Below are 18527 nucleotides of genomic sequence, written 5' to 3' on the forward strand. Positions count from 1 at the left end.
TGAAAGCACTTTAGTTTAATGTGATTCCACTTGTACATTTTTGTTTTTTGCCGTGTGTGTTCTCAGGGTCATATCCAGGGTTATTGCATACACTATGTCAAGAAGCTTTTCCCCATGTTTTCTGACAGTATTTTAGTTTCTAGTCTTACATTCAAGTCTAACTTAGAATGCATTTTTGTAAACAATATGAAGTCAGAATTCAAATCCTTGTTTTGCATGTAGATATCTAGGTTCTCCCGCAGCATTTATCGGAGCTGTCATTTTCTCACGTGCTCTTGATACCTTTGTCAAATATTAATTGGCCATACATGCATGGATTTCTGTCTGTTTCATTGGCCTGTATGTTTGCTCTTATGGCAACATAACGATGTTTGGGTGACTGTAGCTTCGCTGCACACTGTAAAGCCAGATAGTGAGACCTGCTTCCTCCTTGTTCCTTTTTATTCGCTTACTTTGGTATTTCTCAGTCTCTGAGGGTTCCATATAAATTTTAGGATTTTCTCACCATTTCCTGGGAAAATGGCATCAAAATTTTTTGTCTTTTTCCCCCCCATTTTGTTTTGATATTTTGAGACAGGGTCTTGCTCTTCTAGCCTAGTCTCACTTTAAACTCTCAGCTTAGCATGCCCAGCCCATCGCAGCGGCAGGTGAAGTCTGTGGCTCCCTTTGGGGAGTATAGACACTTTTGTAGTCTTAGAGTTCCTTCCTGCCTGTTTGCATCTGCGTCTTCTTTCACAGTGACTTGTAGTTCTACCACACGAATCATTCCCTTCCTTGACCAAGCCTGTTCTTAGCTAAGTAATTCATTTTTAAAAGTTGTTTTCAGACACATATATCAAAAAAAGTTAGATTTTTTTTAAAAAACGTGTAGTATTTTAACATATGTAAACATTGTATAATGTTCAAATCAAGATTAATATCTCTTTCTCAAACATCATCCATTCTGTATGGGATAAATATCTGAAATCCTTTTTTCTAGGTTTTGAGAAACTATTATTGTCATTGTTCTAGCCAGGACTTCTACCACAGTACTGAACAAAAGTGGAGACAAAGCACCTTTGTCTCATTTCTAATCATATAGGAAATGCATTCAGTTTTTAATATTTTAATATAATGTTGCCTGTAGCCTTTATTATGTGGCATTACATTCCCAACCTAATCTGTTGAGAATTTTTATTACAAATGACATTGGATTTTATTTATCAAACATATCTGCATCTAGGCAGATTCTTTTATCTTCATCCTTCTAATGTGGTCTATCATATAAGCTGATTTGCATATCACTGAGCCATCCTGCCATTCCAGGGATGACTGCTACTTGACCATGGGGAATGGCACTATGCTGTTGAATTCAGGTGCTAGTGTACTGAGGACTTCTGTGTCTGGGCCCAGTGAAGCATTAACCTGCACATCATCTCCACGCTGGGTTCATATAAAAAAGAATTGAGCCAGCGCATGGGCTTATGTGTCTGTCATCCCAGCCTCTGAGGTTGAGACAGGGGAATTGTCAGCCAGCTAGGTAATTGAATAAGGCCTAATATCAAAATAAAAGTGTTAAGATAAGGATTAGGGATGTGTCTCAGTTGTAGAGAGCTTGCCTAATATGTGTAAAACTGTTGGTTCAATGTGTGGACCGACAGTATTTACAGTAGCCAAGGAAGTGGAAGCAACTTCATCAATAGTTGAATGGGTTAAGAAAATATAATATACACTTCTCCACCCCCACCCCCACCCAAAATGGAGTATTACTTAGCCTTATAAAGGAAGGGAATTCTGACAAATGCTATAATATAGGTCAACCCTGAGGATACTGTTGGGGGTAAAATGAGCCCATTACAGAATGATGGCCTTTTCTTTTTTTTTTTTAATTAAACATTTTTTTTTAATTTTTTACACATACATTTATCAAAATGATGGTTTTTATAATTCTCTGTGATTTCATTTCTAAGAGGGACCCTAGAGTAGTCAGAGCTAGAGAGACAGAGCAGAATAGTGGCTTCTCGGGCTATAAGGAGACAGAAGTTGCTTTTAAAGTGCTGGTTTTGGTTTTACAAGATGAGAAGAGGTGACTAAGTGAGAATATGCTCAACACTATGCTTAAAAAGCCACATAGGACATTTTACAAAATGAACTTTACCACAGTCTTTTCTTTTTTAAACGTCATCCCACTGAGGTTTGAGTTAAAGTCCAAGTTTTATTGGGAGGCTCTGTGAAATGAGTAAAGACGTCACGCCTTGGGTTTTAACCTGAGCTTTGGTTTCTTTTCACAGTGCAGCCTTCATATTCATGCTTCTTACAGCATCTCCCAGAAGCTAAATGTCCCGATGGTCCCGCTGTCAGAGCCCAATGCCGTGGGCATAGTCATCGCTCATGGTAAGGAGCCCCACCTCTCACCGTTGTGGACAGAAGCTACCTAGAATCACAGGGAGACAGTGCCGCCCTTGCGCACCTCCCCCCTTCCCCCTCACCCCCACCCCTCACCCCTGCAACCCCACTGTAGGTGGCTTTTGTGTTTTGTTCCAGTTACCTTTCTGTTGCTGGCTGTGATAACCCACTGTGACCAAACACAGCTTGAGGAGGACAGGATTTATTTCATCTTATACTTCAGGTCACACAGTGCATCACTAAGGAAAGTCAGGGCAGGGACCATGGAGGAGCCTGTTTGTTGGTTTTTTTTCCCTGGCTTCCCTCTCAGCTCACTTTCTTATACAACTCAAAACTACCTTCCCAGAGGACTGATCCTGCCCACAGTGGGCTGGCCCCTCCCTCATCAATCATTAATCAGGACAGTTTCTCACAATTGTGGGGGTAGGCCAATCTGACCTGGGCAGCCACTCAACTTGAGATTCCCTGAGACAATGCTAGGCTGTCTCACATGTGCAGCCGAAGATTACTAGAACATGGTCCTTGGACAGAATTTCCTGTAGCATACAAAGCTTTGGGTTTTTAATAGACTCTCACTGGTAAGAACAACACCCAAGCTTTGATAGCCTTCATTTTACAGCAACAGGCCTAGTGAAAAATACAGTACATTCGAAAGTTTTCTTTTGTCCGTAAGTCCTCTCTGCTGCGTTGCTAATGCATTCTAATGGTCAATTACTTTGCAGGTAGTGTGGGCGATGCCATCTCGGTGATGGTCCCAGATGTGTACATCTCAGATGATGGGGGTTACTCCTGGGCAAAGATGCTGGAAGGACCACATTATTATACCATCCTGGACTCGGGAGGCATCATTGTGGCCATCGAGCACAGCAACCGTCCTATCAATGTGATTAAGTATGCATGCTCTCAACTCCCCCGCACATTGCACATTCTCTGCGTACAGGGCAGTGGTGGGGAAGCTCTTGGCTTACTGCAGGGAGAGCCATGGACCCTGATTTGCATTATTAGATTCTGCAGACTCTGGAAAGGCTCTCACAGGGAGTGTACTTAGAGCAAGCCAGATTAGATGACCCTGCTTCTCCCTCTGACTCCTCCTAGCTATGTATTTTATCATTTTTTAAAACTATTTTTTTGGGGCCAGCAAGATGACTAAGCAGATAAAGGTGTTTGCTGTCAAGCCTGATGATCAGAGTTCAATACCCAGGATGCACAAGGCGGAAGGAAAAACAGCCCCCCCCCACTCCGGCTAGCTGTCCTCTTGCCCTACACACTCACACCCCCCAAATGAAAAATATTGATCTTCTTTCTCCAGCCCTGAAAACTGTAGAAATACCCAAGCACTCTGAGTTAGAAATGACTTAATTACAAATGTTATAAAATAATGTGACATATTTCCATTTGATCTAAGTTTCTATTAATTTAGAAACTTGTTTTTACCTGGTTCACTACTCTCTTTTCCTTTGAAAGAGGTCTTTTCTCCCATGCGTTCTATGAATGAATCCTTTCTCATACCCTGTTTACTAGAGATCCTGGAAATTAAAGTAGTTGTCAGACTGTAAGTCATCCTCTACTTACAAGGGTTTCCTCTGGCTGGAGATGAAACACCTAGGTTGCGTTCCTGATGCCCCCAGCACATGCTGGTCCTCCGTCATGATCCCCCCAACTCTGCTTTCAGGTTCTCCACAGATGAAGGCCAGTGCTGGCAAAGCTACATGTTCACGCAGGAGGCCGTCTACTTCACCGGGCTCGCTTCAGAGCCTGGAGCCAGGTCCATGAACATCAGCATCTGGGGGTTCACGGAGTCCTTCATCAGCCGCCAGTGGGTGTCCTACACGGTGGACTTCAAAGACATCCTAGAACGGAATTGTGAGTGTCTCCTTCAGAATTTCTCACCAGAAATCTGCAAGTGCCTTTTCCCAATTGACCCATTCAGAGGAACCTCTTTCAACTGGGATAATCAAATTCATATGCATATGAAAGGCGACTAGAGGATGTTCTGTGTAGGCAATCCAGGAATGGGACAGAGAAGCAGTCCTGGGGCCAGCAATACAGGGGGCATCTGCGCAATTTAAGTTATTCTGTCAGCTACATTATAAAATAGGTGAAACACATCTTTATGGTAGAATTATCTATCCATGTCCAAAATATTATCATTTCAACATGTTAGCGATATGAAAGATTACTGAGATAGTTTGCTTTTTTTTTTTTCCTTTTTCTTTTCCTTCTAAGCCAACATCCCTGGCAAATCTCTATTCAGACCTGCCACATGGGGTGGGGTGGGGGATGGGAAGGGCGGGGGTGGGGGATACGGGGGGCAGAGAGCTGCCGTTCAGGACAGTGTAGCTTTGCACTGCAGGAAGGATCTTCCATACGTTTTACCAGCCATTCTCCTGGCCTGTAAGAGTAGTACATGTATGTGTTTGTCTAAAATTATTTTGTGATATTTTGGGGGGTTGCCCTCTCTAGACAACGCGGGGGGACTGTAGAAAGTGAGCTTCGGAGGGAAGTGTTCAAAAGGACCTCTCTTTGCTCCTGTCACTGCGAAGCACTGAAGGAGTTCCACATGGAGGTTTAGCTTGACTGTGAGTCCCAGCTGAGGCTCTAGAATGCTCACTGGGCAGGTGTGAAAGACTTCAGGAAGAAAGCATCCAGCCCATGGTGCTCCCAGAGTGTCACAAGCAAACCCACAAGAAGTGCCACAGAACCTCAGTGAGAAAGATGTAGACTAAAAGAAAACGCTGGAGGGAGTTGCTCTGGGTTCACATGTTGGCACCATACAATCAAGGGCTTAAAGTTTGAGTCATTTTAGAGACTGGGGTTCCTCTGTTAACCCTGTGGCTCCTGTGATGCAGGCCTCTCAGCCCGGACTTGCCTTTCTCTGAGACATTTCAGTGTGATTGAACGCCTGAGGGCCCTTGTCTGCTGAATGCCTTAAAGAATCTGGAGGGAGTTGGCTTGGGAGTTTACCCAGCAGGGAACACTACATTAGCACTCAAGCTTAAAGACTATGAAAGCATTTGTTAGGCACCTGCTCCCAGCAGGCTGCTTCAGCACGGGTCTTCAAGTCCCAAAAGATAAAAATCCAGGTAACACTCTTTAATTCCAAACTGAGTATTTCCCTAGGAGTAGATGATGTGGAACGCTAAACCAGAAGCAGATGTCAACAGTGGGTTCTAGAGAAAAGCTAGGAAGAGGCCATTTTCCCTTCTTCTTGAAGCCAAGTGTGTGTGGTAACATAGAGCCCGGCCTCTTGTTCGTGACTTACACTAAACAAAGGGCCCTGAAATGGAAGCATGGCCCAGGCCATCAGGGCGGCCAGCAGCCTCTGGGTCCGGAAAGACCCTAGTGTTCCCTCCCTATGCAGCCTCACTTTAAAGCAAAGCTTCTCCTACCCCCTTCCCCAAGAAGGCGGGGTGGAGTGTGTCTTCTTGTGCTATGAGAAAGTGCGGCTTCTAGTAGGTTCTAGGCTACAGTGACTTGGAGTTCGCAGCTCCAAACTGAAGCAAAACATTGAGTCAGACATCCCCACCTGCCTCGCCCTCCCCTTAGCCCAACAGCCGCCTCTCTCTCGTGGGTGGGCTGTGTGCTGTTCGACTCCTGAACATTCCGTCTGTCCCTTCAGGCGAAGAGGATGACTACACCACATGGCTGGCACACTCCACAGACCCTGGAGATTACAAAGATGGCTGCATTCTGGGCTACAAAGAACAGTTCCTACGGCTACGAAAGTCGTCCGTCTGTCAGAATGGTCGAGACTACGTTGTGGCCAAGCAGCCATCCGTCTGTCCCTGTTCCCTGGAGGACTTCCTCTGGTATCAGCACTCCTCAGAGCCCTCTGTCAGCCCCTGTCCCACACTTGGGGAGCTAAAAAAAAATCCCTTCCCCCAGGTAGAACAGCTCCCGCCCATTGTCCACAACTGTGAAGCACAGAGAAAGGGGAGCCAACAAGGCTGACATCCAACAGATCAGTTTTTCATGCTAGGTAGTCGTTAGACACAGCGGTGACCAACCTTAGAGATAATGACTTGGACATGGAAGGACAGAAACTTTATAAGATGACGGTGGTCTAGGTGTATAGGGCAGGTGTATAGGGTGGGTGGCAGAGTGTGCGCCTAGCGTGCACGGAGCCTGAGCTCAGTCCCCAGCATCAAGTAAACTATGTGTTTTGGGTCATGCTAATAATCCTAGCACCTGGGAGGTAGAGGCACTTCAGTAATAGCCTGAGATACATGACAGCCCGTCTCAAAAAAAGTCTTAAGGCCAGGTGTGGCGGCACACATCTTTAATCCCAGCACTGAGAGTTCAAGACCAGCCTGGTCTACCAAGAGAGTCTAGGACAGCCAGAGCTGTTACACAGAGAAACTGTCTCGAAAAACCAAGAAAAATTGTAAAATAGGAAGGGTTTGAGGGAGGCTAGTCTACAAAATGATAAGCCAAAACCAACAGGAAAAGTGGCTCAGGGGCAGGGAGGAAATGGAGGCTGGCAGGCAGCCTCCTGGAGGATAGTAGGCTTTGCATCACGTGCAAGACTGAGGATTGAGGGTTGGTGGTTTGGGCCTGATACTGGAGGTGGCGTTAGTATCTTCATAGTGCCAAGGTCTCACTGAGGTTTAGAGGCCACGAGGGTGTACCTCCTAGAGCTTAGGACCATCAGGGATGGAGAATTAGTTACTTACTTGGTCTGGTATTGGTTGCTATGATAGGCCAGTGGCACTTAATGAGGGAATTTAGGGCAAGTAAGAGCTGCTTCACCCTGCACGGAAGAACGTGCTGCTTGTGACAGGTACAGGAAGAAAAAGCGGGTCCTAAAGCTCTTGGGCAAAGGCGTCAGATAGTGCTCTTGTCCCCCTTGTCATAGTCCCCTGAATTGCAGGTGACAGCAAAATGCAGGTCTGACCCTCATGGCTGTGGCTCCTCCCATCTTCATGTCCACAGGAAACCTCCGCTCTGCTCACCTTTGGCTGACAGTCAAAGGTTGCTCTGAGGTTGCTCTGAAAGGTTGTCCCGCCCTTGACGTCACAGGCAGTGGCCTTTCTCCCTGGGGCGATATTGTTTCCCAATGGTCTGAGGTCCTGCAGAGCATTTGGTTGTGAGACTGTGTCCTCATTGCCTACTGGGCCCCACACCTGGGAAGCTCCCCCTGCGCCTTCAGTGTCTAAGACAGACAGCACCACTGGAAAGGCTCGTTTTCCCTCACCAGAGTCAGTCTGTCTGTCTGTCTGTCTGTCTGTCTGTCTGTCTGTCTGTCTCTCTCTCTCTCTCTCTCTCTCTCTCTCTCTCATACACACAGAGTAAGTGGCCTTGTTGAGGAGGTGGCATAAAGCTCAGTGTTGATGAGTGGTGGCATGTGCCCATGTGTGCCAGGAAGGAAGCAGGTCATAGAAGCCAGTGGACTGTTGTGGGCTTAGACACCCAGCAGCACACTAAGGAAGGCTGTGAGCAGTCAGGGTAGTCACAATAAAGAGAACCACTCGAAAGACAGAGCCAGGCAGATCCCCATCAACTACAGGCTAGCCTAATCTACGTAGTGTGTCCCAGGCCTTCTGGGCTACATTTGAAAAAAGAAAAATATGGATTGGAGTGCAAGTAGAAGACATTCAAGCTAAATTTCCCTTTCGGATGGTTGGGGAAAAGGCACTTTTTAGACAGAGTGGAATTGATGAAGGATTGGAACAGAGGAGAAAATGATAAGTTTGATGACCAGTAAGCTTTGTGGAGCCTTAGACATTCATTTCCAAGGTTGCAGAGGGTGTTGAAGCCAAAATACATGACATAAATAAATAAGGAGCTAGAGATATAGGTTAGTGGTAAAATGTTTGCCTAGTGCATGTAAGGGTTAGTTCTACAGCACTGTGTGTGTGTGTGTGTGTGTGTGTGTGTGTGTGTGTGTGTGTGTAATCCAAATAGGCAAAATAAAGTAATTAAAACTATCCTCATAAGAGATATGGCTAGAGACAGGCTATAGCTCTGGGTTAGAGCACTTGGCAAGCATCTCAGGCCCTGAGTTCAATCCCAAGAGAGAGGGAGAGATGGGAAGGCAAAGGGGGGAGGGAGGGAGGGATTTGCCCGATAGAAAAGATAAGGGAGGATTTCCAGGACAGACACATGAGAAGACACCAGCAAGTGGGGGAGACTGGCTGTCCTTTCTCATTCTCGCTGTGGCACAAGGACCCAGGATGGTTAGAAAAGCAGGACCGAAAACACAGATGCTTGTATAGCATCAGCCTTGGAGGAGAGGCAGGACCTTAGTTCATGGGAGGAAACAGAAAGGAGGGGGATGAGAGGTAGCACACAGGGGTGGGATGATGGAAGGACACAGGGGTGGGATGATGGAAGGACACAGGGGTGGGATGATGGAAGGGGGATGAGAGGTGGCACACAGGGGTGGGATGATGGAAGGGGGATGAGAGGTGGCACACAGGGGTGGGATGATGGAAGGTGGATGAGAGGTAGCACACAGGGGTGGGATGATGGAAGGGGGATGAGAGGTGGCACCCAGGGGTGGGATGATGGAAGGTGGATGAGAGGTAGCACACAGGGGTGGGATGATGGAAGGTGGATGAGAGGTAGCACCCAGGGGTGGGATGATGGAAGGTGGATGAGAGGTAGCACACAGGGGTGGGATGATGGAAGGGGGATGAGAGGTGGCACCCAGGGGTGGGATGATGGAAGGTGGATGAGAGGTAGCACACAGGGGTGGGATGATGGAAGGTGGATGAGAGGTGGCACACAGGGGTGGGATGATGGAAGGTGGATGAGAGGTGGCACACAGGGGTGGGATGATGGAAGGGGGATGAGAGGTGGCACACAGGGGTGGGATGATGGAAGGGGGATGAGAGGTGGCACACAGGGGTGGGATGATGGAAGGTGGAGGCAGGGAGTGGACCCGTGGCTGCAGTGATCGCTGTGCACGCATGTAAAGCAAGGCTACACACCCAGACCACCGTCATCTTATAAACTTTCTGTCCTTCCATGTCCAAGTCATTATCTCTAAGGTTGGTCACCGCTGTGTCCAACGACTACCGAGCATGATAAAATGAAAGGCAACTTCAGTGTTAGGGATGGGGAGAGACAGGCGGATCTGGAGCTCTCTGGCCTGCCTTTCTAGTCAGTCGGTCAGTGAGAGACCCAGTCTCAAAAAGTAAGGGGGAGAGCCGTAGAGGAAGACACATGACATTGACCTTTGGCCTCCATACCCACATGCATGGGTGTGGACATGTACGCGTGTTCGTACGTCAGCTTGGCCTTGCCCATAGGATGTTCATCTTTCCTCCTCAGTAAACTGCTCTGTGGCTTCTCCTAGGGGACTGCTTTCTTCCTGGCACTTCAGTAAATCCCCAAGATCACCAACTTACAAAGGGAAAGCTGTGGCAGAAAAGCCCTGGCCAGACTCTGCCTTCCTGGGCCACAAAGTGACAGAGGTGGTGGCCAGGCCCCTGGGTGCCTGCTGTCCTTCCACTGGGCTCTGTCACCTCGCTGGGGACCACGCCTTTCACACAGGGTCCTTTGGGAGATGCTTAAGACTAGCAAGGACGTACAAAGAGTCCATAGCATTCCCAACCCGTTCCCAGCAGCTATTTCCCCCTCAGTTGGGCCATCCTCGACGGGAATGTCAGCCGTCCACTTGACTTCCAGTCTTGTGCTGCTTGCAGGCGGACAACTTCAAAAGCGTCCTATTGTTGATTCTTGCAGTGACTTCGGCTACTTCCGCCCAGAAAATGCCTCAGAGTGCGTGGAGCAGCCAGAACTGAAAGGGCACGAATTAGAGTTCTGTCTGTACGGCAAGGAAGAGCACCTGACGACAAACGGGTAAGATGGCCTCTCCGTGGCACGAGCCTTAGTGCCCTGAGCCAAAGCAGCTGATCTCCATGCCGTTGTAAGTGTTCATGACGGCACCAGTAGTAGACCTTCTGTGATGAATGAGTCTGTCTTCTGCCATATCCAAATGGCAGCCATTGGCCTCATGGGACTGTTCACTTCAGTGCAACTGAGAAGCTGAATTTCTCCCTTTTAATTAATCTTTTACTCAAATGGCCTCCTCAGGAGCCTCAGCAGCTCTCCCCCTGGCTGGACTCCCCTCTCCCATGTCTGCTTTCTCCAGGTCAAGGTTTTGGGTGCAGTCTGACAGCGACACACAGACATGCTAAAGCTGTGAGGCCCTGAAACTGCACAAAACACCCCCATAGACAGTGTCCTCGCCACCTCCAGCCCTGGGTCCATGGCCATTTTGCCTCCCTCACAGCATTTCAGTCAACAAAATGGTGCATTTGCAAATCAGGACTTCCTGATGAGGTGGCCAAGCTTATGGAACCCTGAGAACAAGCTTTAAGCCTAATGTCCTAAGGATAGGGTTTATAAAGCGACATGTGTGCGATAAAGAACAGGATGAAACTGGATGGGGCAGTGCATGCCTGTAACCCAGCACTTAAGCTGGGGGGGGGGGGTGGAGGGTCACCTTAAGTTCAGCCGCAGTCTGTTCCACACACCAGCTCTAGGCTAGCCAGACTTGCTGAGCTAGAAATGGAGGGAGAAGAGCCTTACGTAGGCATGGGTAAATGTGATGAGCAAGAGGATCAGTGTCGGGCACACCAGAATATCTTTATAGTTGCTCACAGGGCAGATACAAGCTTCGAAATGCTGTTCTATAGTCTCAGGTTGGAGGGTTTGGGTCCTTTAATGTCAAAAGGTGACCGGTTGAATTGTGGAGGATTATTCAAAAGTCACTTGCATAGCTGCTTGAGTTGTGTTTTCACCGAAAGTGGCCATGTAAATCCCAGAAAATTGCCAGGTGTGGTGGTGCACACCTTTAATCCCAGCACTTGGGAAGCAGAGGCAGGCCGATCTCTGGGTTCAAAGCCAGCCTGGTCTACCTAGTTAGTTCCTAGGGCAGCCAGAGCGATGTAGTGAGAACCTGTCTCAAAAACAAAAGTCCCTGAACATGAATGCAGGCAACTGTGATTGTCATGGCCCGTGCTTCAGAAGTGCTACAGCTAAGCTGGTGAGCAGCAGCTGTGTGACCCCACAATCCGGACCTTTAAGGTCCATTAAAGGTAGAGCTAAAAGCATGTGAAGCTGGAGATCAGTTCAGATTCCCTTGGTTTCCTAGAGACAAACACTTTCTGCAGTTTTCAAATCTTGTTTTCTGGAAAGAGGTAAGAGCTCAGGAATACATCCTTGTGTTCTGCTAAAGAAAAAGAAAGAAAGAAAAAAATTCTTTTCTCATCCCTTTCTCTTCCTTTTCTCCCTTCTCTGAGACATTTTAGTGTCTGTGTGATATGGTGTGTGTATATATAGTATGTATGTGTGTAGTGTGTACCGTATATATACATATATATTGTGTGTATTTGGTATGTATGGTGTAGATGGTGTTTAATGCTTCTTGCACATTAATGCAGACATTTATCTGATGTATGTTGTATATATGTGGTGTGTGTGGTATATGTACGTAGTGTGTGTGGTATATGTAGTATGTACTGTGTGGTGTATGTGGTGATGTGTATGGTGTGTACATGTGGTGTGTGTGGTGTGTGTATATGTGGTGATATGTGATGTACGTAAGTATGTGGTGTGTATATGTGGTGACGTGTATGTCTGTATGTGTTGTGGTGATATGTGAGTGTGGTCTGTGTGTGGTGTATGTGTGTGGTGTGTATATGTGATGATGATATGTGTGTGTGGTATGTGTGTGTGATGCTTCTTGCACATTAATACAGACATTTATCACGTCTTCTCCATTGCTCGGCTTAGCCTGCCAGCAGCTCTCTGGCTTCTCCGCTGCTCTGTAGAGCTTGTCTTCACTGAGGTGAGCTTAGAGCCCAGTTTGATGACCGGCATCTCCTATCTCCATTATTGGCAGCCTGCCTACACCTAGTCTTACTGCTGCTTCCCATTGGTCATGCTGGCCTCAAGCCCACCTCTGCCACAGCTGCCGCTGAAGACAGATTTTGGAAGACTTTGACAAACGTGCTTCTTTGTGGCTCCATACACCTCACAGCCTAGACAGGCTGGCGCAACTCCTGTAAAGCAGTGGTCTGATGCACTGCAGCCAAAGGGCCCTGGCTGCTGACGCCATGCCTCTCCCCAGATACCAACACAGCCACTGCCAGCCTCTGACGGAGCTCCTCTGCCCTTCAGGTACCGGAAAATCCCAGGAGACAGATGCCAAGGGGGAATGAACCCGGCCCGAGAAGTAAAAGACTTGAAAAAGAAATGCACAAGCAATTTCTTGAACCCCAAGAAGCAGGTATGTTGAAAGCAGATCTAGTTTCTGGGTACAGGTGGGATTTCAACATTCTGCCAGGAAAAATCAGTTACACTGTGGAACCAATATGGGATGGCCAGGATGCTCCTACAGAACTCTGCACAGGAAGCGGTCAGGATGGAGGACCCATCATGTACCCGAATGACAAGCTCATCCTGCTAAGAGCTGGTGTGTGTCTGGGGGGGAAATGGTATTGTGTAAAGTTATAAAAGTCTTATAAGCAAGAAATTGTAGAGCTTCTGAGGCCCAGAGTCATTCAGAAAAAAAAAAAAAAGATTTAAGAGTTGTGCTGTGAGTGAGGGATACACATGTTGACCTATCCCCTGCTGTCACCTGCTGATATGTGTACTTATTACATGGTAGTCAAAGGTTTTTAAATAGAAAGGGCAGAGCTAGGGACTACAGCTTGATGGGTAGAGTATTTGCCTTGCATACACGAAGCCCTGACTTCGGTCCCCAGCAACATATAAACAACCCTGATGATGCACACCTGTAACCCCAACACTTGGGAGCAGGAGGATCAGAAGTTCAAGGTTATCTGTGGCTACATAACTAGTTTGAGGTCAACCTGGGCTACATGAGACACTATCTCCAAAACAGATGGGGCTAGAGAGATGCCTCAATGGTCCGTAGTGCTTTTTCACAGGACCCCGGTTTGCTTGCCAGCACCCATGTCAGGTAGCTCCCAGGGATGTGGCACCTTCTTCTAGATTCTGTAGGTACTGAGCCCCCCCCCCCACACACACACTTTACAAATAAAAATATTTAAAAACAAACAAGCCTCTGGGGAAAAAAAAAAAACAAAAGAAAAAGATGACACAGGACCTTGGACTGGAGATTCACGCACACACAGTAGGTAGGACTATTGTGCTGACTCGCATGCACACAGCAGGTAGGGACTGGAGTGTGGACTACCTCAGATCAACCATAGAAAGTGTGGTGCTGCTCTGTCTCTGCTGGAGCTCTGGGGATGAGCTAACCAGGGAGGCCTCCTGGTAGAGAGCACAGGGCCGCAGTGACTCTGGAGATACACTGGGGCATCTTCCTAAGGTGTAAATGAGAGGCTGAGAGGCTGAGGGGCCAGCAACCTCTCCCTGCCGTTCAAGGGGATGAGACACCGACCAGGGTGGGACTCAAGGCAATGAGGGAAGAGTGTGTGGGTGTGTGTATCTGCAAGGGGGGCAGCGTCCTCCTTCTCTACACCCCTGCCCTGGACTGCTGATGGCTGTCCTCAGAGTGTTTGTGTGTGTGTGATTGCACAGGACTCCCGCCCACAGGGACACAGCTTGTCCCAGAATCCAGCTCCGCCTCCTCTTGGATACACTGAAAACACACACTTCCTATCTCCTACCCAGCAGCAGGTAGGTTACATGCAAACAGCGATCTGATTAGGCTTATCTGTAGAAACATGCCGGAAGTTAGGAACCGCAGAATGGCCTGCCTGGAAGAGTATTGACACACATCTTCAAAGATCCACTCAGCCCATATTCGCACAGTCTTTTTTCCTGCTCCACCCTTAAGCTCCAGGGGTTGGAAACAAGGGACATGGAACAGTCACAGCGACCATAGTCATCTTCCAGGCGTGTCCAACCCATGGCTACATACAGCCAAGATTAGCTATGAAGGCGGCCCAACTCAAAATTGTAAACTCATTTAAAATGTGAATTCTTGATGCTATTTTGTTTGTTTTGGTAACTCGGCTGAGCAGTTCTCAAACTTGAGTTTTAAAGATAGCATCATGTTACAATGTCAGAAGGCTGGACACCCCCGGTTTGAGGCAGTGGCCAAGGCCTCCACTGTGGACTTTGACACTGTGACCCTAAACTAAAGCTTCCAGGCAGTGGGCACTCAGATCCTCCTGCACCTGTGTCCTAGCCTCCTGTCACCTGGGGGGTGGAGACATACCCTTACTAAGTGCTTTGGATTGTAGGTCACTCAAAGAAACGAGCAGCCTCTTTAAATGCAGCCCCAGACTGCCTAACGTCGTCTGTCTGTGTTTTCCTTTGTCAAGAATTCCAAGTCGAATTCGGTCCCTATCATCCTGGCCATCGTGGGACTGATGCTGGTCACAGTTGTGGCAGGAGTGCTCATCGTGAAGAAGTATGTCTGTGGCGGAAGGTAAGAAATGCAGAAGTGGGCCAAAGGAACCGCCTCGAACCCCCAAAGCCAGCCCAGCCCATGTGATCCAGTTCTCCAGAAACTAGGTAGTCAACGTGGTGACCCTGGAGATTCTGTCTGTGCCGCCATGAGTGTGGGAAGCTGTGCTATAAGAAACGCTCCCCTCTCAGCTCCAGAAACTAACCATGTCCCCTCCCCAGGTTCCTGGTGCACAGATACTCTGTGCTGCAGCAGCACGCGGAGGCAGATGGCGTGGAGGCCCTGGATACAGCCTCCCACGCTAAAAGCGGTTATCACGATGACTCAGATGAGGTAAGACACTTTCTTCTTGAGAAACTATGCAACAATTTAAATCTTTTTGTTTGGTTGGCTTTTGGGACAGGGCTTGTGGAGCCTTGGCTGTCCTGGAACTAGCTCTAGGTCTAGTAGACCAGGCTGGCCTGGAACTCCCACAGATTGGCCTGCCTCCACCTCTCAAGTGCTGGGATTAAAGGCGTCCGCCAGCACTGGCAGGCGAAAATTTTAAGTCTTAAAAAGAATTGGTTTTCTACTAGTGATTAAGATAATCTCTGCAAAGACGGCTCAGAGGTTAAGAGCACTGGCTGCTCTCCCAGATGACCCGGGTTCCACTCTCTGCAAGCACAAGATGGTTTACAACTGTCTGAAACTCTAGTTCCAGGGAATCCAATGCCCTCTTCTAGCTCCAAAGGTACCAGGTGTGCACAGACAGACGTGCAGGCCAAACACCCACACACACAAAATGAAAATAAGTAGATCTATTTTAAGTCTATATGTATATATATCTGTGTGTGTGTATATATATGTATAGATGTGTATATATATATATATATGGGACCACGTTGTGCATAAGCCTGAAAAATCATCACCTTAATGACCTCAAGATCTGACAAGTTGAGCGAGTAGGTGATTGCTTTCAAAATAGGCTTTCAGTTTGTCAGTAACATTGCACGTGTCTGTCTTTCAGGACCTCCTGGAATAGCTCTTCAGAGGGGCTGGGACCGAGTGGACGGAGCCTCAGTATCTCCTACACTCCCTGAGGCTCTGACTTGCGGAAATTTATTTCCCATAGCATCGGACCCAGCCCTGTTTCCGCTGCTTCCATGCAAGCCCAAAGGACCTACACTGAGGACTGCAGGGTGGGGGTGGGGACCCTGACGCATCTCACGGTTGGCTCTGATGGGGGTAAATTTTAAATTCTTTAACTTTTTGTTTCAAGTTCTGTCTTTTGTAAAAAAAAAAAAAAAAGTGTGGGCTTTAGGTTTCTGTTGGTTTGTTTGTGTGCTGAGGGAAATGAAATGGAATTGAACGGGATTGTTTCACTGCCCCCACTCTTGTGTGTTCTGTCTGGTGCCCACCCCAGGGCATCCGCCAACTCCACCATCAGCTCAACTCTCACGTCATACCTGGTGCTGTCCGTGTGCTCTGCTGGTCATGGGACGCAGCCTCACAGAAGGAAACAGGGTGCAGTGACTGGCACCGCCTGGCCAGCTTTTCCCCATCCGCGGACAGCCCTGCAACTAAGAAGGCTGTGCACTAGACCTGCTGGGCTACCTCATCTCTGCCCCAACCACAACCATGGCCACAGTGGTTTCCTTTTCCCGTTTAATTAGGCAATACCCTTGTTAATTGCCCTTTGGCAACTAACTTAACCATGTGCTTCCAACACACTAAATCGGGAAAACTTAGAGGGCAAGGAGGAGGGAGAACAGAGCTGACCAGATCTAACACCTATTAAAGACAGTGCGCGGGCTGCCGCCGAGCTCTCTGAAGCTGTGTATAAGCCAATGAACCTGCTCAAGGATGGGGTGCAGGCCTGGCCACCCATCCAGGCTCCCCCGGAGCTCGTCAAGTGCACAGTGCAGCCCCAGGACTGACGGCCACAGCCTTGCATTTTCCCAGTGTCGAGCTTTACCATCACAGCTGCTTGTTCCTTCCTCCCAGTTGCTACTGTTCTTAGAACTGGGACTAGGAATGTTTTCAGGTTCATGGACTCTTTTTTTGAAAAAGAAAAAAACAAAATCAAAGTTATAGTACCAGACTCTCCTCCTCACCCTTCCCCTGGTTTTGCTGAGTTATTTGTTGCCCGAAACCTTTGGCTAACCCCACTGAAGGCACACTTGTAGGTGACGCTCTGTGTGATAGATACACCGCTTTCATGGTTTAAATTTAAGGCAGTTTCTATCTGATTTTTTTTTCAAATTAAATAATAGAATATGATCAGTGGATTTGGGGTGGCCATCTGGTTAAAAAAAAAAAAAAGCTGTGCCGATTCGTTTTAATAGAGCTTGGGCAGCAGCCACGCAGGGAGCTGGTGTGGTAGGTCTCTGGTCCCCTGTCCTTGCTGGGATCTCGGTTCCTCCCATTGGGACATTCTTTACGAGATGTCATTTTGCTCTTTCTTCATTTTGTGGCTTGAAAGTCAGTGAAAAGTAAATGTGCCAAACTAACGTTTGTCAGAATGCTGAGCAGATGGCTGACTCCTCTCCTCCTGAGAAGGAACAAACAGCAGCAGGGAGAGGGGGGAAGTCGACGGAGCCTTGTAGAGATGTTGACTTGCAGCTTAATGAGGAAATGAAGTCTCTGTGAAGAGAACATTTGTTAGCAGCAGAGTGCCCTGGTCTTTTAGCTTGTTCATTTCGTAGTGATTCTAAAACTTAAAAAGTAATTCCAAAGATAGACCAGCTCATAAATTTCCCAGGTTTCTGTCCACCCTCACCTCCCGCCTAAGGGGAAAGACCTGCCTCCAGCACACGCTGTCTGTCTCAGCACATCCCCGGGTTGATGAGGATAGATAAGCCAGTGTGTGGTGGTCATCGCTGGTGTCCAGATGGACTTAACGCCCATCTCTAACCATCAAGGACTAGGGCCCTCTGCCTCTGATGGCTTCCGGGACTTCTGTAGGACTTGGCAGTCTTCCTTTCCCTTAGCTTGCATTTCCCTTTTGAGCACAGCGCTGTTCTTGCCGTCCAGCTCAGGAGCCAAAGTTGAGTCAGTTGGCCAGGGTCTTCAGAGCTCTGAGGCACAGTTCTGCAGGAAGCTGCCGACTTGCAGCAGAGCGCTCTTAGGTGACTCGCTGGGTTTGAGGATATTGACCAGTGGCATTTCTTTCAGAGCCATTAGCTTGGCGTCTTTTGGTTTTCTTTTTGGAAAACAAAATCTTACTCCCCTGCTTCATAGCTGAAATAAAAAGCGACGGGCATCCGGAGCACCGCCTCTGCCTCGGTGGCTGGTCACTGTCAGGACGCACAGGACCGAGTCTCTGTGGGTGAGTCCTTCTCGCTGTCCTTGGCTTCTATCCCCCTAGCTTGCTGGCTCTGTTGGCTTGGGGACTGCCCCTACAATAGCTTTCAGAATCAGTCACTCACAAATGTGCAATCCCAGCCAGAGCTTTAAGCTCTTTAAGCTATTAAAAAAAAATTATTGTTTGGTTTGTCCTGCTCAGCCTTGGAGCATCATTATCGGTGACCATACCATTATTCTTAGCATTGTGGTGGCACAGGGGATTGATTCTAGAGACAGAGACATGAGCAGTGGCGTTTAGCATTGCTAGATAGATCAGACATATTAGAAAGTCCATAGTAGCCTGAGTTTTAAAATCCAAAGCATCTTTTTTTTTTTCTTTTGCCTGAGACCCTAGGGGCTTGGAGTTTTCCTGTGACCCAAGGCCACGGCTAGATGGCCCTACACTGTGAAACAGAGTGAATTCATGGCGAAGTGAATGAAAACTGTTCAGAGGGCCTTGGAG

At 47.9% G+C, this 18527-nt stretch overlaps 1 protein-coding gene across 4 annotated transcripts in view; it reads left to right on the top strand.

The window, feature by feature from the left end:
* The window catches only part of SORT1 (sortilin 1), a 76804-nt gene extending 59823 nt beyond the window's left edge, over positions 1 to 16981 (top strand). For 2 of the 4 annotated variants that reach the window (XM_084755758.1, XM_084755761.1), the window contains exons 12-21: positions 2271 to 2373; positions 3108 to 3276; positions 4058 to 4248; positions 6005 to 6194; positions 10075 to 10191; positions 12517 to 12625; positions 13906 to 14004; positions 14655 to 14761; positions 14962 to 15073; positions 15747 to 16981. In XM_084755758.1, coding sequence (XP_084611884.1) covers positions 2271 to 2373; positions 3108 to 3276; positions 4058 to 4248; positions 6005 to 6194; positions 10075 to 10191; positions 12517 to 12625; positions 13906 to 14004; positions 14655 to 14761; positions 14962 to 15073; positions 15747 to 15761 — 1212 coding nt within the window. In that variant the 3' untranslated portion in view covers positions 15762 to 16981. The remainder of the gene's footprint in view (positions 1 to 2270; positions 2374 to 3107; positions 3277 to 4057; positions 4249 to 6004; positions 6195 to 10074; positions 10192 to 12516; positions 12626 to 13905; positions 14005 to 14654; positions 14762 to 14961; positions 15074 to 15746) is intronic. The other 2 variants (XM_084755759.1, XM_084755760.1) reach the window with 1 other exon arrangement.
* The last annotated feature ends 1546 nt before the right edge of the window (positions 16982 to 18527 follow it).

The sequence above is a fragment of the Acomys minous genome (assembly GCF_964271855.1).
Source record: "Acomys minous genome assembly, chromosome: 14".
NCBI lineage: Eukaryota > Metazoa > Chordata > Mammalia > Rodentia > Muridae > Acomys > Acomys minous.